Source organism: Meleagris gallopavo, chromosome 7 (assembly GCF_000146605.3).
Source record: "Meleagris gallopavo isolate NT-WF06-2002-E0010 breed Aviagen turkey brand Nicholas breeding stock chromosome 7, Turkey_5.1, whole genome shotgun sequence".
In the NCBI taxonomy this organism is placed as follows: domain Eukaryota; kingdom Metazoa; phylum Chordata; class Aves; order Galliformes; family Phasianidae; genus Meleagris; species Meleagris gallopavo.
The window spans coordinates 2,657,175-2,677,903 of record NC_015017.2 but is presented as its reverse complement, the minus strand read 5'-3'; the positions used below and the strand labels follow the sequence as shown (position 1 = coordinate 2,677,903).

Below are 20,729 nucleotides of genomic sequence, written 5' to 3'. Positions count from 1 at the left end.
CCTCTGAGTGAAAAACTTCCTCCTAATATCCAACCTAAACCTCCCCTGCTAGTCTTGTTTGCTTTGCTTTTTCTTGTTCATTAGCGCTGGGGAAAATTTGGAGGAAACCCTATAATGTTCTCTGGTTCTTTTCCAGGATCTTTTGAATTTTGACGATCCTTTGAATATTGAGGCTGCAGAACATCATTTGCGTGACAAGGTGAGTCAGTGGTTTATTTAAAGCATTTTGTTCCTTAACACACACTGTACTCTGTGATTCCCAATCAGTCCTTTTATAGCATTTGAGCTGGTACTTAAGGCAGTAGAGTGACTCAGTCTATCAGCAACCAGATATTCAAACAAAAATAAGCTTGATCTGGGAAAGTAAACTCAGCACAGTAGTGGTGTGCACCATATGCTCAAATTGTTGACCATAATGTAATCACATCCCCAGAATAGATGGTCTTTGGCTTCTTGTTTCTGAGATTTTCCCTGAAGCTGCACATGTTCTGTGGAGCAAACGATAGCGATTTTTTCTGGCACAGCTACATGAGCAGCCTTTCACTTAAAGGCCAGCAAAAAGATCCAATCCCTTTCTGTCTCCTTCAAAATGCTGCTTTTTTGTTCACAAGCCTTACATGTTGCATGCTTTTATTAAGCCATAAGAAACTGGGGCATATTCAAAACCCAGGAGTGGAAACTTTATGTTTAAAATACTCTTTATGAGTTACTGATTAGTGGCCTGATGACAAGCTGTGAATGTGTACCTCTCAGCTGAGTGTGGTGATAGATATGAACAAAAGTAATAACTTCCCCCTTGCCTGCATGTCTGAAGTTGCATCAGCTTCCATTATATGGATGCATATCTTAAATGTATCATATATTGACTTGACATTTCAGGATTGCTTATTGCTTATTTTAATTAAACTCTTCTGATACTTTTGGCAAAGTTAACCTTCAAGACTGAACAAAATTTCCAGGTAAATGCTGGGTGTATATCTAATTTAGGTTGCACGTTCATCTTCCCAGCTATTATTTGTTTCAGTAAGACCTTGTAGCTAGTCTGGTATTCATCAGTATTTGCAGGGTTGGGATGAGACAGTTAGCCTAAGGTCAGTGAAAATTGGTAGAAAACGGATCTGGAAGTGGTTTTCATTCTAGTTTTGTTAAATCGTTATGGCAAATTGTGCCAGGAAACCTTCCAAGCCATAAAACACCAAGTAGTTACAGACAGCCTGAGGAACAAAACCAGTGTGGTGAGGTGGCAGGTCAAAGCATTTTCTTTGTTTGCACTGCTAGACTGAATTATTCGCTAACATCTTGCCAGGAAGGTGTTTATGTGTGCTCTTTGGGAATGGTGAGCAGGCTACATACCTGCTGCTGCATGTCAAACTCAGCACTTGTTTCTTCTAACTGGCAGACGGGAGCAGTGGTGGAGTCTAGATAGGTTTTGTAAGGAGTGATGCTCCCATAGCATGAGCATGATCTTCTGTCAGGTCTTCTGAGGCTTAGCAGTGCTGCAAGACATCAAACCAGCTAAAGAATGGCAAAATGAAGAAATCACTATCATGCATCTCCCAGCCTCTTTCAGAAACTGGAAACCTAGGAAACCCTAATAAGGGAAGAATGGTACCTGCTTTTAAAAACGCAGCTCCCTCAGAAAAGGAGTGTTGAGTGTTCAAAATGTGTACTCCTGCCCTAAGAACGTGGGAGCTTTTTCAGATAGCAGTTATTGAGAAAAAAGTTAAAGGGAAGTTGAGGTTTTTTGTCAGTCTTTAGAGCTAAAAAATGTTTTTGCATGAACCATTGTTGTTGTTGTTTTTTTTTAAACTTACTGAACTGTGGAGTAGACTCATCACAGTTATTCAGTTAAGTGAAATTCATGTTCTACCGTGTTAACTTCTTTGGTGCTTTATGTAGATTTGGTCTTTGAATTTGACATATTCATTGCTAAGTTTTTGTCAGGAAGTGTTGAATTATCCATTGTATATCTTTCAAGCATCATAAAAACGAAACCAATAATGCCTGCCTAGGGATTGCAAGGGGGAGAAATGACTGCTTTTACAGTTAGCCTCAAAAGGATGTGATTGCATCTTGCATTTTTGTCTCCCTAGGGAATAGATGCCATGTAGTGTCTGAGCACTTCATTATGGAGTGAAACTGCTGTGGTTCTGACCCTCTCTTAAGAAAATACTGCATTGCACAATATGATTAACATGGGAATTTTACTGAATTTTCCCTAAGTCGTTTTTATGTGCGTAATACAATCATACAGATAATGTATATGTGATATACATGCATGCTGTATTTACACAGAGATATGCAAATACAACCATATACAAATAGTTCTGTCTCCAAAGATCTGTGTATAGCAGATATCATAAGGAAATGCCTATGGTCATTTGGCAGAGTGGGAGTCTATGGCTTGTAGAAGCCAAAACAAATGTACATTGAGTGGTCTTTTGTGGTTCTCCTGGGGGAAATGTCTGTTTCACTGATGTCATTTCAGATTGCAAATCCTGAGATCTTTTCATAGACATTGAGGCTTAATGTGGCTGCTTGGGAAGTTAACAGCTAATCTGAAGCCTGCCTCTGGTTATTTAAAACGTGGAGCTGGAGTTCGTTCAGTTCTCTAGGCTGGTATTAAGTCATCAGAAATGCTTCTCTTCCTGCAGATTCTCAAAGCTGTATTCGTAGTCACATCACAGATATCAGATCTCTATTACTGATCCTCGGAGAACAGTCATACTGTGAATGTTTGCATTATAGATCAGGCTTCAAAGGACACTTAGGATCTCTCTCTGCATAAGGAACTTCTTAACTTTTTGCACTAGGTCCATGGCTTACGCTGGAGCATATAGCTGTGGCTGTTGGGAAGGCAGTCTTGCTCTAAAACTGAAAAATGATGCAAAATTCAGAGCTCGAATTCTTCAACTAGTTGCTGTGTAAAATCCTCTCTTATTTGGCACCTGTGTTCGTGCAGCTTCATCTTCCAGTCTTCAGGGTATCTGTCAGCTTGAGGAAGGAGCTGTCAGCTCCTACTCAGCCTCTTCCCTGCTGATTATTTCAGCCTCTGATCATCAGGTCACTTTTAAGTTAATTCTTTAAAATGCATACAATTGTTCGTGCAGCTTTGGTAATTCTACACTTCCTTCCTCGCACATTTTGTAAGGTCTCAGTAACTTTTTGGAAAGTTGTACAACAAACCTGGCCAATCATCAGTATCCATTTTCCTAAATGGTACGCTGAGCTAATCTCAGTATTCAACCCTCTACTTTTCAGCTGCAGAAGTGATTTGGAGTCCTGGGTTATGACTGATTGCTTACATTGACAGACCTTTTCAATGCCAGAGGATGCTCTCTGCCATCTTGAATGAGCTAAGTAGTAATTTCTGAGATAGGACCCCATTACTCGTCTCCTTTCAGGTGGTTTCATTGCCACTGCAACCAATTTGACAAGGCTTCCATTTTGCTGGCTGTAATTTTTTCTTATGGGTCATCATCAAGTGATGTTAGGTGCTCCCAAAGTTTAGTCACCCACATGGTTGCTCGTTTGTTTTTTTTTTTTTCCTTATTCCTCCTCCTTTCCTCCTTTCAGCTTTTGAGCACAGTTCCCTACTCTCACAGTTCACCTCTGTGAATGTTTTCTTCCTAAGTAACCTCGTTGGTATTGAAGGACAGCTACTGGAATAGGTTGCCCAGTGATGTGGTTGATACTTTCAAAATGAGCCTGGATCAAGCCCTGAGCAAACTGATTCGGCTGTATCTATTCATTGCAGAGGAGTTGGACTAGATGACCGTTAAAGGTGCCTTCAACTCTAAGAATTCGATGATTCTACTGGTTCCCTCAAAGCCTTCTCCTTCCCAGTGAGTCCTGTTCCTTCAGCCCCCCTTGGACCCAAGCCCTTCCCAGCAGAGCTGTCCCAGCCAGGGGCAGAGCATGTCTCATGGGCACAGCCTTGCCTTTGGCCATGCTGAGCCTCGTGGGTTTGCTCTCAGCCCCTCCTGCAGCCCACAAACCTCCCTCTGGAGGCTGAATTTGTCCCTAGCACGTTGACTGCATCCACTTCAGTGCCTGTATTTCTGTAGACCTGATGCAAACTTCCACACGCAACCATTGTTTTCAGACTTGGGTCTTCTCGCAAACACTGACTGTGGCATTTCTTTATTTCATAAAGCATTCAGTAGAATTTGTAGTTCCTCATCGCTCTTCTTTTTCTCCTCTGCCTTTGTTTAACTGCTAATTGTTTCCAGCTTGGGCAAAGTTTGCATTGTTCATTTTTTTGTGGAGCTGCTTTTTGGAGCATTTGTGGTTTCCACGTTACACTGCAGTTAGGTCATGATCACTGGAAGATAATCATCCCCCTTTGTTTTAGAGCTCAGTAAATCAGAATTAAAAGATGATTGATGTCATTATATAAACTAAACAATGTTTTTCCCAGCGTTTAATCTTCTCGTGCCGATAAAATCTCATCAGTTTGATAGCATGAGATTTCTTGTGGATTTTGAAGAACAACTTACTGACTAACAAGCTGCTTTGAATTTAGCAGAGTAATCGGTCCATGATGGATGTGGATGCCAGAGCCATTGATTGCTGGTAGAATCAGTTCCAGGGATTCCTAAACAGTGAGGAAGTGTTCATGTTTTGAGGATTTGCTGTTTTGTGTGATGAACAAACAGAGCTGTATTGATTCACTTTCTTTCACAGCCAAACAAGCTGAATAGTAAAAGAATAGGGATGTACCTTGTTGAATGAGCTTAGCAGTTCAGGACTGATGTATTCCTTAGCTGGAGGTGCTGTGGCACTCCCTGCAGTTTGTTAGTTGAAATCTAGAAAATGCTTTCCACGTGTACCTCTCACGATCGTTTGCAGATCCAGTCTCAGGCCACTGCATTCACTGGGTTCCTCAAAAGTTTCCTGCCTTATATTTCCTCATAGTGTCAGCATTTCTAAGCCATATGTGTGCTACCCAGCAAGAAAATTCGTTACATTCTTCACGTGGCTTAGAGTATTTAGTATTTCTTCTAAATTCTGTTTAGCTTTCTTCGACTCCCATATCCTGAGTGCTAATGCTGTGTCCTATTTCCTGCTGAATTTGGTACAGTTTCAGTTGTCGTCAACTTGCAGATGAACAAACACTCATTTTGTTTTTCTTCCGTGTGTACTTTGAGTAGTTTTAAGGGAGAAACTGCATAATATTATCACCCTGTGTTGTGATGTGTTAATGCAGATGTGAGCACAGTGACGCTGTGAGTGGTGCCTTTCAGCAGTGGCAGCAGTGCCAGCAGACGCCTCTGCTAGTGGAGATTTTGATGTGCCGCGGCATGCAAACTCTGTGCAAAAGTGCACAGCTAATACTTGTGATGATGTTGAAAGAGAGTGTTTTGTAGCTGAGATTTTGCCCTGTCAAATAGTGTTGTTTTGCTCTTTGTATCAGTTGTAGTTTCCATGGAAATAAATAGGATGCGTTACTTCTGGAGCAGCCTTTGAAGATGTAGTCCTAGACAATTCCTGCTCACCCAGTGTGTCCCAGGCACGCCAAGAGGTTGGACACCCATGGTTTAAAGGACTTTGTTTGACTCTTCCTTGAGAAGCAATGTCAATATGTTTCCCATCACGGAGCTCAGAAACACACCGACAGGTAGGAGTGCAGCCTGCAGGCAGCCAGCAATTGCGTCAAGAAGGCATCATTACTGCCACACATCGTGGCCCTCCCTTTGCTTGCCCCAGGCAGAGTGATCACACTTGTCACTGGAGGAAGGCTGCTGTCAGACTCAATGTAATTATTGCTGCTAACATCCAGGATGTGAAGAGGCCAGCATGCTGCTTCCAGCAGGCACTCCAGTCTGATCCCTACTTGCCTTATTTTATTTCCTGGGAGCCTGTCAGGCTGAATACCCCTAAAGAAAAGTAGTCTTTTTTCTGTCTTTTTTTTTTCCCCAGTCATATTCTGCTGCTGTCAGATACGGAAGGGAGACTTAATTGTTTCCTTGCCTTTTCTATGGCTACATTGGTTGTTAGACTTGTGCTGTTATTTTGGTATTTAACGATAAAATATTTTGCATCTGTTTGTGCAGGGGATTTTAGTTCTAGTCCAGGTTTTAGGAATCTTGTGTTTTCACTGGAGCTGCAGAATTTTGGCAGTTCTGTTGTCACTGGCTATTTCTAACCCATCTGTTTTTAGGCAACTTTATATGCTGGGATGACTGTGTTCGTGGGTTGTGTTGTCACTGCACGGGTGCTGTGCATTTGTAAGAATATTAATGAGAAAATTCAAGGGAGCTGGAATTCCATGCTGCAGTTAAACTTGACTCTGGACAGTTCATGACATCCTGAAGGGGTCTTTAATAGATTATCCTGACAGTAGCAGTTCCTATTCTTGGCCAAATCACGTTTTTCTGATTCCTCTGATTCCTCAGTAATGCTAGCACACTGGCAAAAATCCTCCAAAAGACACCAGGGACAGGATTGTCAGCCTCATCTCACCTGGGATAATGGTATGTTTTCATGAATAAATAGAGATAAATCACACAGACAGTGCAGGCAGCAGGGATGTGCGAGGCCAGGAGCTGTTGGGGATGCAGAGTGTTGGGGCAGGTTTTTACTTCCATGCTGCAATGTCAGCTATCTAGTTTTTTTTTTCCCCTTTTTTTTTTTTCACAAGAAAATACTATTTTGCTTTTGGCTTTGGTTTTTTTTTTTTTTTTTTAATTTTTAAAAAGGCTTCTCTTGGTAATAAAAAGTTTTGTTTTAGGATTGTTTCTGTGGAGATGGATTCGTAGTGGTCATGTTGTTATGGAGTCTGAAGCTGCCCCTTAGGTTTCCTCTTAATTGCTCTATATAGCCTCAGTCTTTAGGAAACTAGGCTTAAAAAATGTCCTCCTCCCAGTTGTGTGCTGTCTTTGGAGGCTGTTTTAATGAGTCTTCTGAGATGAATGTTTTCCTTGAATTGCTTGAGGAAAGTCTTCTCATCCTCACAACTGAGCACGCCAGTGTAATTCCATTAGAAATAGCATTAATAATTAAAGCAGCAATAGATTACAAATCTCACTGGAGAGCTTTTTTAACTTCGTAACTGCATGCAGTTTTTTGAATTGTTAAGTAGCAAACAGTTCAGCACTTTTATAGAGCAGTCATAATGTCTCAAAGTTTTTCTTGGGCTAGTGGGTGAGAACCAGGAGCACCTGAGATGTCCCTGAGGGGACATGGGTGCATATCCTGAGAATAGGAAAGTCATCAAAAGAGGAAGTAGTCAGCAAGGGGTCTGCTTGAAAATAATGGTGAAAAGGTAAGAAAAGAAAGATAGATCCTAGAATATCTCTGGGTATCCCTTTGGAAATACAGTAAACTGAATTTCTGCTCCACATTTGTACATTTTTAAAATCTAACCCCCGTTTTTACCAAGTTTTTGCCATCTGTCCCACCAGCCAGGAGTCCTGTGCTTTCCCTTCCCTGCTGTGCTAATGGGCATTGCTGCCTGCCTAGCAGACATGGTGCTAAGTACATCTGAAGTCATGCTTCTCTGCTACAACTGAGCCTTCAGAGAGTTAAAAAGACCCAGAATTTGCAGCCTGTGCATCGTTTCCAGTTTATCCTGCAAAAGACTTTTCCTAAGCAATGTCAGTGCCAGCTGTACTGTCGTCCTCTTGGCTTTTTATTTCTGTGCCTTTACATAATAAGGACATAATTACATTTGGATTTAAGATTTAAGTCTACCTTGAAAATCCATTTTTCTGTGTAGCTGAAGAAGTGCATTTGCAACAAAGTACTTGTAAATTTGGATTGTTCTTTATCTCATGATTGATCTTCATAGAACCATAGAATTATAGAATGGCCTGGGTTGAAAAGAACCACGATGATCATCTGGTTTTAATCCCCTGCTATTTGCAGGGTCCCCAACCAGCAGACCAGGCTGCCCAGAGCCACATCCAGCCTGGCCTTGAATGCCTGCAGGGATGGGGCATCCACAGCCTCCTTGGGCAACCTGTTCCAGTGCCTCACCACCCTCTGTGTGAAAGTCTTTTCAGACTTCAGTTTTTTTCCATTCATCTAATTTGATGTATCAGAAGACTAGACCATTAGAAATGTTATCTGATGCATCCAAATGAAAAGCATGATGTAAGTGCTGATTTTTACAGTACTTGCTTTGAAGACTAAGCAGCCAAACAGTAACACAAAAATTAAAACTTGAAAGCTTGGAAAACAAAATCATCAGCTCTTCCTCATGTCTTCTGGTTCAAATTAATTCACTTAGCTGATTCATAGAATCATCATTTAACTTCTCTAGGTCTCTGTCATAGCTGTTCTTTTTTTCATGTACATCTTTATGTGAGAGGCATTTTGTGAGTGAGGCGTCTGTCTTTGTGGACTCTTTGTGCTCAATTTCTGCTGTTAAAATGGTGATGATTCTTTGGAGATTAGAGTTTCCATACTGACAGTAACCTGTCAGGATCTCTCTCACAACTGAAGAGATGCTTTTCTGGTTTTGGATGAGATTTACATGGAAAGCCCAACCTGCTGGAGATGCAGTGAGGACACAGAAAAGCATTAGAAGGGATTAGGATGCAGTTGTTGAGTATTGGATGACTTCTAGCATCAACAAAGTTTGGAAACGGAGTTTAAGACCATCACTTCAGGCTCAGACAAATGGAGGAACTGAAGGATGACAGGTTTTGCCTCACCTGGTGTTCTCAGCATCGTCCCCACTTTCCTGCTCTGTTGCTCGTGTCAGACATGTAGTATGGGAATCAGAACCCAGGAGCAGGGGCAAAAGAAAAAAACATTAGAACAAGGTCTAGACAAGCATTCTATTCTCCAAATAATTAAGAATTATGTGAAATAGCTCTTTTCCTTTGATGGTATTTCTTGAATAAATTGAAAGCAGTTGAAACATTTTTATTTTGCAAAATATTCAAGACCATATGTATATGCCACAAGTGAAGCACCAGCTATACATCACACAAGTTATATCTGATTGTATCTGAATGCTTGTTTCTTAGCAGATTGGTTTTGTTCTCAGCAACAAAAAGATTTGGTTGGAAAACTGTTTTTGTTTTTGTTTTTTTCTAATGCCTTTCCCCAGTGTGTTTGAAGATAATGCTTATTGAATCCACCAGCGTGCTGTCTATGCCCTGTTCTCTGTGCCAGACTTGCTGCCCTTGCCAGCAGTTGCCCATCACAGCCATGCACTGTGTTAATCTTCTGTGTCCCAAGTGTTTGACGTTTTGTATGCAAGAAGTGCTGATGATATTTGAAAAATTCTGATCATGAATTGTAATTTTTACAGTTAATAGCAGTCGAATTGTAATTACTATTTTCATTTCTTAGGCTTAGTGATGGCTCAAGACAGCTGGCAAATACGCCTTAGAACAGAGAAATTATTTGAAAACATTGCCTCGAAGTTCATTTTGGGCTTTCTTTAAAACATTCCTCCTTGTTAGGAGCGTGTTTGAGCAGGTGCTGGAAGAGAAACCAGATGGGGGGTGGTTGTGCTGGGTGTTTGTATGAGGCAGGGAGCAATTCTCAGCTCCAGGTCTAGCTGCAGGTGGATGTGGTGGGGAGATGGGATGGAGCGTACCTTAGTGACTTGTGTTGTCACCTTAGTGACACAGCACTGAGGAAAAACCCTTGCTTTGGCTGTTTCTGAAGACGTACAGGAGTGTGACTGGTTTCTCTTCGCACTGCTTCCCTGAGGCTTTGGTGCACAGAGAGCAGAGGAGGTGCTCCTTCCTCAGAGCTGGAGCTCTCCCAGAGCTGGCAGTGCTCTTCCCTGCAGCAGCAATGGGAAGAGTTACCACGATGAGACAGATCTGACCAGACACTTGGGCTGCTCTTTCTGCTTGGTGTGGGAGGCTTTTCAGTCTCTGCTACCAGATCTTGTTGAAGACCTTCTTGCTAAATTATCGTTTAGATGTCTGTGCAATAAGCTTGACAGCTCTGTTGGGTGGAAATGCTTTTGATTAAAACTGAAATGTTTTAGTTTGTAGCTTGGCTCCTGCTAACGAGACAGTTGTGTTTCTTGGTAACTCTCCTGTTCTGGGTTGTGCTCTCTGCTTTTTCATTTAGTGATATTTCCTGCGTGCACAGACCAAAGCAAAGCCCCCAGGTGTGGTGAGAACATCTGGATGGATGCCCGAGTTAGAAGAAAGCTTTGCAATGACCTTTTGTCCAACCTGGAAGTCATCACAGCATCCATTTTTGCAAATTGAGGGCTCTGAGTGCACAACGTTACAAGTTATGGCTTCTGTTAGTGTGCTGTGCAGGCTTTTTCCTACTTCTGGGGTATAAGTGAGGATTTAAGAGGTCAGTGTAGTTTTGTGATCTCCCTCTGCAAACTTTACACGCTTGCCTTTAGCAAGTCAGAGTACATGGGATCCATCTTTCCAGATAGCTGAGTGCCAGCATCTGTTCTGTAGCCCCACAGTGAAAACACCCAGCTGTCAGATGCATTCTGTTCAGGAGGCTAAAAAGTGGGCACATTCTTGTACTGTTTTTCAAGTCTGTTCTCCAAATTTTGCCCGCTAGCATAAGGGCATAACAAAAAGCTGCAGAAGTCTTTATAGTAAACCCAGATTTCATCCATCGAGCCAACTGAGTGGAGGCTGTAGGTGAACAAAGCATGGTTTCATTCCCTCCAGAATATTGGGAAAGCATCCTTATCGATTTATTAGCAGGGCAGAAGGATCAGATTAATGTTTGACATTGCTTCTAGCCTGGAATACAAATAAGTTATGCTGTGCATCTTGATGTGCAAAGTGCTGGGTGCCATCCATTTCTCTTTCAATTTAAAAGTATTGAGAACGTTCAGAATCCAGGTGGAGTCTTTCAATCTTGTGTTGATCGTATAGCAGCAGTTTCAGAAAGCACTGTGAGCTAGCTGGCCTTCCTGTTTTAGCATGACTCATGACATTGTAGTAATTATTCTTACAAGACTCAGAGATGTAATGCAGACAGAATACAGCCTACCTGACGTTCTTCTCTGTCTCCTGTATGTAAGGACAAAGTATGGAAGGGAATGGGAAGCTCTTAGTGACATGTTGAGCTAATGCACTCTGGTATACTCTTGCATCAGATAGAGATAAGAACAAAATGTGTCCTAGCTGTTACTGGAAGGATGTAACAAATATCTAGCTCCAAGGTGATGATAGAATCACTGACTATCCTAAGATGGAAGGATCGTTCAATGCAGCTCCCTGTGGGTGGTGGAGTGGCTTGGTACTTTGCTAATTGTGCAAGACTTAGAAGATCTGGCACATCAGCTTATCAGCCTGTTTCCTGCTGAGTGCTTGTCAAATTTGTGACTGACAGCTCTATTCAGCTTGCTTGAATATCAACCTTCATCCAATTTATTTTGTAATTGATTGAGAGCGAATGAGTAGCTTCCTGTTCCAAAATGACTAGAGCTCCAGATGCAGGCACACCTGTCAGGCAGAGGCAGCGTGGGAGAAATTTCATGGGGGCACATGAAGAAATTGGGTCAATCAGCATTTTCCACGTTGCTTAGAGTACCTGGTGCTGGATGTTCCTTGATGAAAGGTGGCGATTGCTTGCTCACACTTTGCTGCATCCTGAGCATGAGCCTCTGCCAGCACTTCTGGGTAGGCAGCAGATGGCTCACTTTGACACTATGAAGGGAAAATATCTGACAGTATCTTTAGCTACAAACCCAAATTTGCGTGCAGTTCAGTCAAGCACACTGAATATTTGTCGAAATAGCCTGAAATTTCACTTGCTGATCTGCAGTGTGTGGAATAAGAAAGTGGCAGATAAGCAATGCAAAAATTCTCCTGGCATCTCTTGTCAGCACTGTGCCAGCACCGACTTCAAATACTGTGTCAGCAAAGGAAAAGGAGGGCAGTGGATGGGTTACAGCTGCCAAGTGAGGTGTTGTCAGAGGGGGCTGTTCTCTGTGGGATCCAGCCCTGTGTTGGCAGGCTTGGGCACAACCTGCAAACTCAAGCATATCATACCGTGCCAAATATGTTGTCAGCAGTGTGAATATTCAGTAACAAAATCTGTAGAGCCAGGATATTTTTGCCTTCTGGAGTCTAGAAAGAGCTTTATTTCAATATTGTAGACATTGACCATGTAACGTGCAAACTTCTTTCTGTGTGATGGATCAATCAGCACAGCCTACAAGTCAGCTATCACATGTGAGCCCACAGCGTGGTGTTGAGTGTGTGTTCATCACCCCTGTTCTTGTAGCTCTGCAGTCACATGGCTGCCTGTGACCATCAAAGTCACTACTTGTTAACATCAGCTGCCCATCCAGCACCCATTAACCAAGGACCCTACTGGATTTCCTCATCAGAGAAAGCTGACAGCTGCTGTAGGTAACTGGTTTTCTTGCATTGCTCTAGCACTAAAGCACTGCTCTAACACTGCTGGGATATTAGCCTGTCACCTATCTAAAAATAAGTCCTTTATAACTTCCAAAGTATTACGTTGCTTGTTGTAGAAAACAGCAGCTGCTTCTGATTCTTTAATATCATTGAGCATGTGAACCTAGGAGCTGAAATCCCTCTTGAAAAATAAATAGGAGTTACATTTTAATAGGAGGAAGAGTCAGTAAACCACGCTTGGATGTATTTTAGAAGGTAGGAACTGGGGGAGCAATGCCCATCCCATTGTAAGAGAAGATGAAGTTTGCAACCACCTGAGGAATCTGAACATGGTAGGTCTGTGGGTCCCAACGAGATGCTATTTTTCAGAACTAAAATTGGACTTTGGCTTAAATCATCATGGTGCTGCACAGCTGAGACTCTTGTGCTAGTGTTTTACTTTCTAACCTCTTAGCAGCATCACCCCACAATCCAGTGCATGATGTGATAAACAGAGAATGGTCAGCAAGGAAATTGTCTTAATGTCTTAAGACTGAGTTCCTAACTGTAACTCACTCTCATGTTTCTCTAGCTGATGTAGGTATTGTATTCTTCAGGCAGTGGCAGCTGTAATTCCTTGGCTGGAGGAAAATTCTGTCATGCATGTGATTAAAGTCAGTGTCTGTTATCTTAAAAATAAGAAGAAAGGCTGCTATCAGGAGGGAAGGCTTCCTCAGCAGGGCAGTGCAGCACACATAGCTACTAAAAAAAGGTGAAAAAAGAAAAGTAAGTTTTTGTCTTTCTTGTCTTGATCATTAGAGCAATCCATTTGCATGATCAGTGTCAATTATTGTAAGTGGGGAGAGATGCAGAATTGCAGGGCCCTTCAGGTTGTTTAAAGTATTCAGACTTACTAGAGTGTAAAACTGCAGCTGGGTAGGGGGAGGAAGGAGGAGTCATCCATAAGCTAAGCAATCTGGTCTTGCACCTACTGGAATATGAGATAATAGTAATTAGGTGTAGAACAAAAGCATTTCTGTGGAGCTGAGAGTAAAGGAATTACTGAGTTGACAAGCCCAACAATTTTCTCCTCCATTTTTCAATATTAAAAATTGTACTTGTAACAAATTATTCCTGTCTTTGGTGCATCACAGTACAGGTAGATGTGTCAACCTCTGCCACGATCGCTTCTGAAGGATTTCTGTTTTCCCTTGAATTCTCTGATAAAAGTTGAGTATTGTTTTGGAGACTGTCAGTCTAATATTCCTGCAGCAGCAGCAAAATAATTGGAAGAGATATGAAATGATGAATACTGATGATAATGAGTAAGGAGATGCTGGGAAATTGTTAGGCAGCTGGCAGGTTACATGAGAAGCTTGTGGTTTTAATTTAACTTGAAGGTAAAGGTCTTGATACAAACGTATTTCTTCTTCCTTGCTTATGTCCAGTGTAACCAAGTAAACAATTCTGAATCACATTAGGAGGCCCGTCTGTTCTGTAACAGTTCTGAGACACTTTCAGGAGGCGTTTCACAAAGCAATGGAGTTGCTGAGGGAGGCACGAACCCCTGAATGATCTGGTCCAACCCCTGTGCTCAAGGTAAAGTCAGCTAGGGAGGGTCTCTCAGCAGGGAAGCATCCAGTGGGATGTTGTCTTCAAGGCTGGAGGTCAGTGTTCGCCATTGGTGAGAGCCCACACTGGCACTCATGCCAGGTGAGATGCCCTTGGCCCAGGAGGGCACATGGAGCATGCATTTTACTTTCATCCAACTGCTGAGGAGGAGACCAGAAGGATGAGGGAACTGGAGACAGGAGGAATATCATGGAAGCTGCATTGTGGTAGGATGAGGAGAGTAGCAGTGATAGTTTTCAAGTCTGTAGGCAGGCAGATCTTGTTGTCTTTGCTTGCTGAATGTATGTTTTAAAGTCCTTTCTTGATTTTGCTGGCTATTCTACAGCTGTGTGGGTAAGAATGTGTGGGTTGCCAATAAGCACACTGACTAAACGAGGCTTTATTCTGGTAGAGGTAACTACCCACCAGCAATTCAGATGCCAAGGGGAGTCCCATTTCTTCATACTGATCACAAGATCTGCGTGTTTTCGCATGCAACTGTGTTTTTTCCTCTTCCTTGTTTGGCCATATTTGAATTCATCAGCAATCAGACTCTGATACGCAGTAATTTTTAGGGGATTTTTTTGCTCAACGCACTCTTTGTCAGCACCACAAGTCTTGCACTGATGTGAGAGAGTTGTGTTATTCAGGTTGCTGTAGTGGTAACTGAAGTCAAGGCTTTGAAACGACTGCTGCTTCATCTTGTATTATTAATTCTCAAGGAAACAGTACCATCGTTTAGAAAAAAAAAACAACCAACCAACAAAAACCCAAATCATTGTTGAATTCTGTACTGTATCCTAGCTAACTTTGTGGTGTCTCTCATTTCTTATCAAGAAATTACAGTGAAAAAGAAAGTGCCCACGAATTTGCTGTGGGATGTGGGGCTATGGGAGAGAGGAGTTTGAGATGATATGAGTAGTTCTATATATACCCACGGAAACAGTAAGAAGATACTGCTATTTGAAACTTCTTATTGTAAGAAATGTTTTGACAAACGTTATGATTAATCTTTACAACACTTCAGGAATCTTTTGGTCTTCACTGATACTTCCTCTCTGGCTGAGGTATGTCAGGAGACTTCAGGACAGCTCTCCAGATGGTTCTTCCTACAGGATGACCCCATTAATCTTTGCCCAAAAAGTGCGTATGGACATCAGTAGGCTACAACTTGACCTTCTTACTACCTTTGCCCCTTCTTTCGCTTTATTTTGTTGTCTTGGTGCCTCTCTTTTACCCAGAATCTCAGCTGGTGATCCCTGAAATTGTATGTTTGAGCTGCAATCTGTGTCAGACTTGCAGGTTCCACAGAGTGCCAAACCTTTCAGCACAACCCTTCGTACCACAAACACAGCCGACTTGTTGAGCCAGGACGGCCGCCTCCATCCCTTGACCAGTTCCATGTACATTTTATTCTGCTGCTCTTCCAGAGACACTCTGAAAGAGTGACCAGAATAGATCCGTGCCTCCAGGAACTCTCCAGCCTTTTGATTTGTGCACCTAAGAATTTAGGACACAAATTAGTATGTTTTTATCTTCAGCTTGTTCAGAGCTGGACTTTGTCAACGGCTCGATTGATGCAATTGGCTCTTAGCTCAAGGAGGAGCAGGCAACAGAAAGGCTGCTTGTGCTCGTCAAGACAGGGTATTGTTGCAGCTAACAAGGGGAGGCATGCCCACATCTTGCTCTCATTATGTTTGCTTCAAGCTGGCATTGTCAGGCCCTCATTTTAATGTTGTTTGCATTGCAGAATATTTGAGTCAATGCGTTGCTTAGATTAGTGCAGCCTCGTCCTTGCTGTGCTGTTTTACATCCTCGTGTTTCAGCTTCTGTTGGACTGGGATCTGCCTTTGTCCATTGTTGGGTATAAGGTTTTCCACTTAACCTCATTCCCGTGTTTAAACTGATAGCTCCACGCTGCCCCTGGACATGCTGAGATTTCTCTTGCTAATAGGAAGAAGCTGGTTCTGAACATTCTCTTCAAGAACAGTACAAAACTGTGATGTGATGGAAGAGTGAGGGCTTTATAACCTTCTTCAGGTAAAAAAAAAAAAAAAAAAAAAAAGCAGCTTGCATTTATTCCTGGATGCCGAGCCAAGTATCTCTGTCCCAACGTTTTCTAAGAGGGGTTATGAAACGCTGAAGAATTGCACTAATTAGATGCACCCACAAAGTCGTCCTGAGGTATTGAAGTGGGTTTTTTTTGGAAGCTGCTTAATTTTTGTTGTTTGTTTTTCATTGCTTTGATTGCAGCTGAGCTGTCTTAGTAGGAACAACAGAACCATCCCAGTCCAAACCCATCTTTGCAAAAGAGCGCACCCTGTGAGTCACTGCATTTATTTATCTCCTTGTTTACTACAGGAAATCCTTCACTTCCTTAGCACAGCCAATCTCCCTGTTTGATGGTGGTTGTGCTGAAATTGCAGCAACCACGAAGGATCTGCATTTTGTTTTCCCCCAGCACTTGTGCATTTTCCTTGGATTTCCTTCCGATTTTGTGCTGCATCCACATGACAGCCTCGAAGCCCTCCCCTGCTGAGCGTAAAATGCATTAAGCAGCATGTGCAGATGATCAACAACACAACTGCTAATTGTGCTAACTAATGTAAATAGCAAAAATTTCTAATGGCATTTATAGAAACCATTACCCAACTTTCATAACGCTTTGATTAAGGATGGAGCCTCTTTCTGCCTCCCTGAAGTTGATGAAGCTTTTGCAGATGGTTTGCCTGGCTGAGATGATGGCAGAAATGCAAAACCTTTTGATTTACGTGTGTTAGGCAGGTAGGTGGCTTAGAAGGAAAGCTTCTGTTTCGCGTTCTGCAGACAAATGTGTGGCTTTGGGAGAGGTCTGTGCTGAGCTTCCCCTCCTTGTGTCTCACTGTGTGACCAGGGCATGACTTGTGGAGGGGATGACTTGCAAAAACTCTCTTGCCAGACCCAGACAACTCTGATTTCCTCCGCTGTGGTCATTTAGCCATTAAGATCTCAGATCCTGAAGACATATCCTCTCTTGGGAATAAGTGGTATCCTCACAGGTGGAAGTGTGTTTGAAGCATCTGTGTAATTGGGATGATTGTGGTGATTGTTTTTCAGGGCTGTTTCCTGCAGGCAATTCCAACAGCAGTATCAGCAAGGCTTCCAGGAGCAGAGCAGCTCTGTGCTCAACTGGTGGAAGCATAGTTTTGCCCAGGGCCACATGGAAATGACTCAAAGCAGACCCCAGGTGGTTCTTGTCTTCAGCAACCTGGCTAAAGCGTGAGCATTACAAAGCAGATCAGTCAGAGTCAGGGCAAAGCCTGAGTCACTTGGCTCTGCAGCTGGAGGACCAGAGGACTCCCAGGAGCCGTGAGGACTCCTCTTTGGAAGGTGAGGATGGTGGTGATGCTCTGCTTGGGCTTGAACCTTCCTCTGCAGGGCTTAGCTGTAGGCTCTGACCACCTCAGCAGCTTTCATGCCTCCTAATCCATGGCCTTTTTGTCTGCTGAGCACCTTGAAGTGCTTCACTTTGCACAGTGCACATTGGCCTCCTCCCGGAGCAGCAGTCCAGCAGGTACATCAGTGCCACCTCTCACATCAGTTCTGTGAGCGTCTGTGAGTGCAGCAGTTTGGGGGGAAAAATGTTCAAAAACTGATGCTGTGGGGACTGCACCTACTTGGTGTGAGTGTGGCGGGGACACTGTGCTGTTTTTCACCCTCTCTTCTCTCCAAGTCCTCCTTCGTGCAACTGAAATGTAATCACAGGGCTCAGAAAATTTGTAAAATGATGTAGAAGCTGAGCTCTAAATAAAACAGTGCCAAGAAAATCACAGCAAGGTAGGAATAGGGATTGGAAAAAGGCCTGATAGTGGAGATCTTTGTGTTTCATTCAGCTCCTTTCTAAAAGAGAGTGGGAGTGCAGGGGCTGATGGGTGTGAAGATTGATTTTTTCCTACAAGATGGAAAAGAAAAGTTGCTCTAAATGTGTTCTACAGCGTTAATAGGCAAACCTACCCAATTATTGTGTCCTCCTCCCAAAGCACTGAGTGGGGCTGAGCAACATGAGCAGATTGTGGCTTGCTTACTGGTGAGTGGTAGAGCCCAGTATTCCACTAACATGCCTTTCAGTGAAGTCATAAAGAGGGTCCTAACGGAAACCATTTGGGATTTAACCCTGCTGATAAACTTTGGACTAAAATGATGTTGTGTTAAAATAGTGGAGGTTTTAATGACTATTTGGTGTTGGTGTTATTATGTGGCTCCATATTCTTAAAAAAAAAAACAACATCTCTCAGACCACAACTTTTTCAGAAAGCTCCAAGCTTGTTTTGTTCAAACAGAAGTTCAATGAGTGCTGAACTTTGGTCTGTGCTGTAACCCAGCTTTCAGCACGGTGATATTGTGAAATATGCTGTGGCTCATATATCACACTCTTCATCTGCTGATTAATTCTGAGTTTCCCTTCGGTTGATCGATGCCCCAGTACGATTCTCAGCAGATGAAGCAGGGGTTTGGCCAGCATTACTCATGCAGTACATACTTCCCCATGGACCCGTTGTGCTCACGTACCGCTCTGACCTCTCTGCAGCTCGGGGCAAAACTGCTTTAGATCTGCTCCAAAATGGCTTTTTGCTCATGCGTGGGTCTGAAGCAGACACTGCCATGTCGTGGGTGTCCACCAGCTCCTGCTCATCCCTGGGCTCTTGCTGTCTTCTGCTGACCTTCCAACCCAAGCAAGACAGGGCTGCAGGTGCTGCTCCCAGGCACAAAGCGCAGCCTTGCTTCTCCCCACCACCCCACCCCACTGGGAAACCCATGGGCAGCAGTGGCAGCCTCTTACTCCATCTGTCTGCTATCTCGAAGCTCGTGAAGGAAACGTTGCGCGGTGAAGTTGATGAAAGGCAAATTAAAATTAGATTTCCCCTTTGAAAAGCTTTAAAAAGTATTTCCAGCACTCCCTGATGGCCTTTCAAGGCTTAATGGCTCGCTGGGGTTGCTTCTGAGGGAGTGTCGTGCACTGTAGCATCTGTGCTACTGTAGTGAAATGTCACAGCAACAGTCAGCCCTCTCCCCTTACAGTGGCCTAACAGTCCCACTGCCAGAGCAGGCAGCTGTCGCAGCAGGGACAAGGCAGGAGCCCAGCGATGGGTCCCTGGCAGCAGCAGTCTCCCACTCTTCTCCCTCTCAGCATCCAGACCACGGGATGCAGGGCTTAGAATCAGCCTAAAAGCAGGGGGCAGAGAGCAGCAAGGCTCTCACCTAACACGGTGATGGGTGCTTGCATGCACTGCCCGCACCAGCCCCACTCTTGCTCTCCCTTAGCACTCCTGCAGGATCCTGTGCTCCTCTTTGTCATGCAGAATACAACTGCTCTGACTAATTCCTTGCTTCTGATTATTCAGTGTTGCACGCTAACAGATGTGCACGTAGGAAAGTGCACACTGTTAATCAGGGACTGTTGAGCCATATGGCATGTGAAGATGGAATATTACAGCTCCGTAATGAGACCCTCCGTCACACACAGCAAGGACAGCCGTAACACATTCTCACCAGTGCTGTCAGTTCCTTCATCTGGTGATAACATGTATGTGAGGGCGTGGAGTCCTGGAGCACCCCTTGGCTGAGGTCCAGCTCCTGTGGGTTGAGTTCAGAGGCTCTGTCCGTCCATTTAAAAACATGGGACTGGCTCCTGAGCCACGTGTAGGTACTGTAGTTACAGTAAAGATGCAACTGGCTCTGTTGCATGTTCACTGGTATTTCTTGGCCATGTTCCCAGCTTGTTTTAGTGACACAGGGCAGCAGGCACCACGGAGCCCTCTGTTAACCCATTCAGCTCCCAGCAAAATCGGGGCTGTAAACAAGAGTGTCAGCAACCCTAGATGGTTGCAAAACCAGAAAGAAAAAAAAAAGTGTTAGAAAGGGTCTTAATTTGGGTTACTGTCCTGAAAGATGGGTGGTGTTGCCTTCTTGCACTGATGTGTGGAATCAGACCCAATGGTCCCAATGGGTCCCTTCCAACTCTGGTTATTCTGTAATCAAGCTCCATTGCTCACTAATACAGTGAGTCCAAGTCTTAGTGTACCAGGTGCAGTGCTGTGACTGATGTGCTCCGATGCTGTCATTGCCCAAGGAGAGTCTGAGTGCTCGTTTTGCTGCTGTGAGGGATCAGCCTGTGATACCCAGGATGCCCACCATGACTGCAAATGAGATTCCCAGCATGGCTTGCCATTATGAGTAATCATTCCAGTTTGCAGCAAAGCAGCCCGCAACTTATCAGAGCTGAACACAAGTTCAAGGTGTCACTTATTTTTGGTGGTGTGATATTTCAGCAGACTCGAGGTACCTGGAGGCATGTTGTTTGTAAGCAGTTCCTTCAAAAACACTCCAGTGTGATGCACAGCTTTCCTATCTGCCGACAGAGGATCTGGCCGACACACAGAATCTTGTTTAAAACAGGGTGTTACATCCATTATTAGTTCCTTTGCACACTTTGTGTGTGTGTGGGGTGTCTGTGCCTGCTGAGAAGAGCCGTCAGTGGTGGGTGTTCATCTCAAATTCATTCTGCCTCTGCTTCTCCCCAGGAGGACTTCAGGAATAAAGTTGAAGATTACATTAAGCGCTATGCGAGATGATGAAGGGCAATGGCCAGCAGGACCACGGCTTCCATGCTGCAGAGCTGTCTTTAACTTCAATAACACCAACCAGAAGAAAACCAGCCCGGACTGTACCAGTCCAGTGTCCATGTTGTACCGAAGAAGAAACCTAACTTCATAACTTGTCCATGTTAAAAGGAGAGTTCAGCATAAATACAGCAAGAAATAGTGTTTGTTGGTTGAAAAA

At 43.5% G+C, this 20,729-nt stretch overlaps 1 protein-coding gene across 5 annotated transcripts in view; it reads left to right on the top strand.

The window, feature by feature from the left end:
* The window catches only part of UBE2F (ubiquitin conjugating enzyme E2 F (putative)), a 65,403-nt gene extending 44,674 nt beyond the window's left edge, over positions 1-20,729 (top strand). For 3 of the 5 annotated variants that reach the window (XM_031554100.1, XM_031554098.1, XM_031554099.1), the window contains 3 exons: positions 137-199; positions 16,164-16,232; positions 20,471-20,729. In XM_031554100.1, the coding sequence (XP_031409960.1) occupies positions 137-199; positions 16,164-16,232; positions 20,471-20,521 (183 nt within the window). In that variant the 3' untranslated portion in view covers positions 20,522-20,729. The remainder of the gene's footprint in view (positions 1-136; positions 200-16,163; positions 16,233-20,470) is intronic. The other 2 variants (XM_019616889.2, XM_019616888.2) reach the window with 1 other exon arrangement.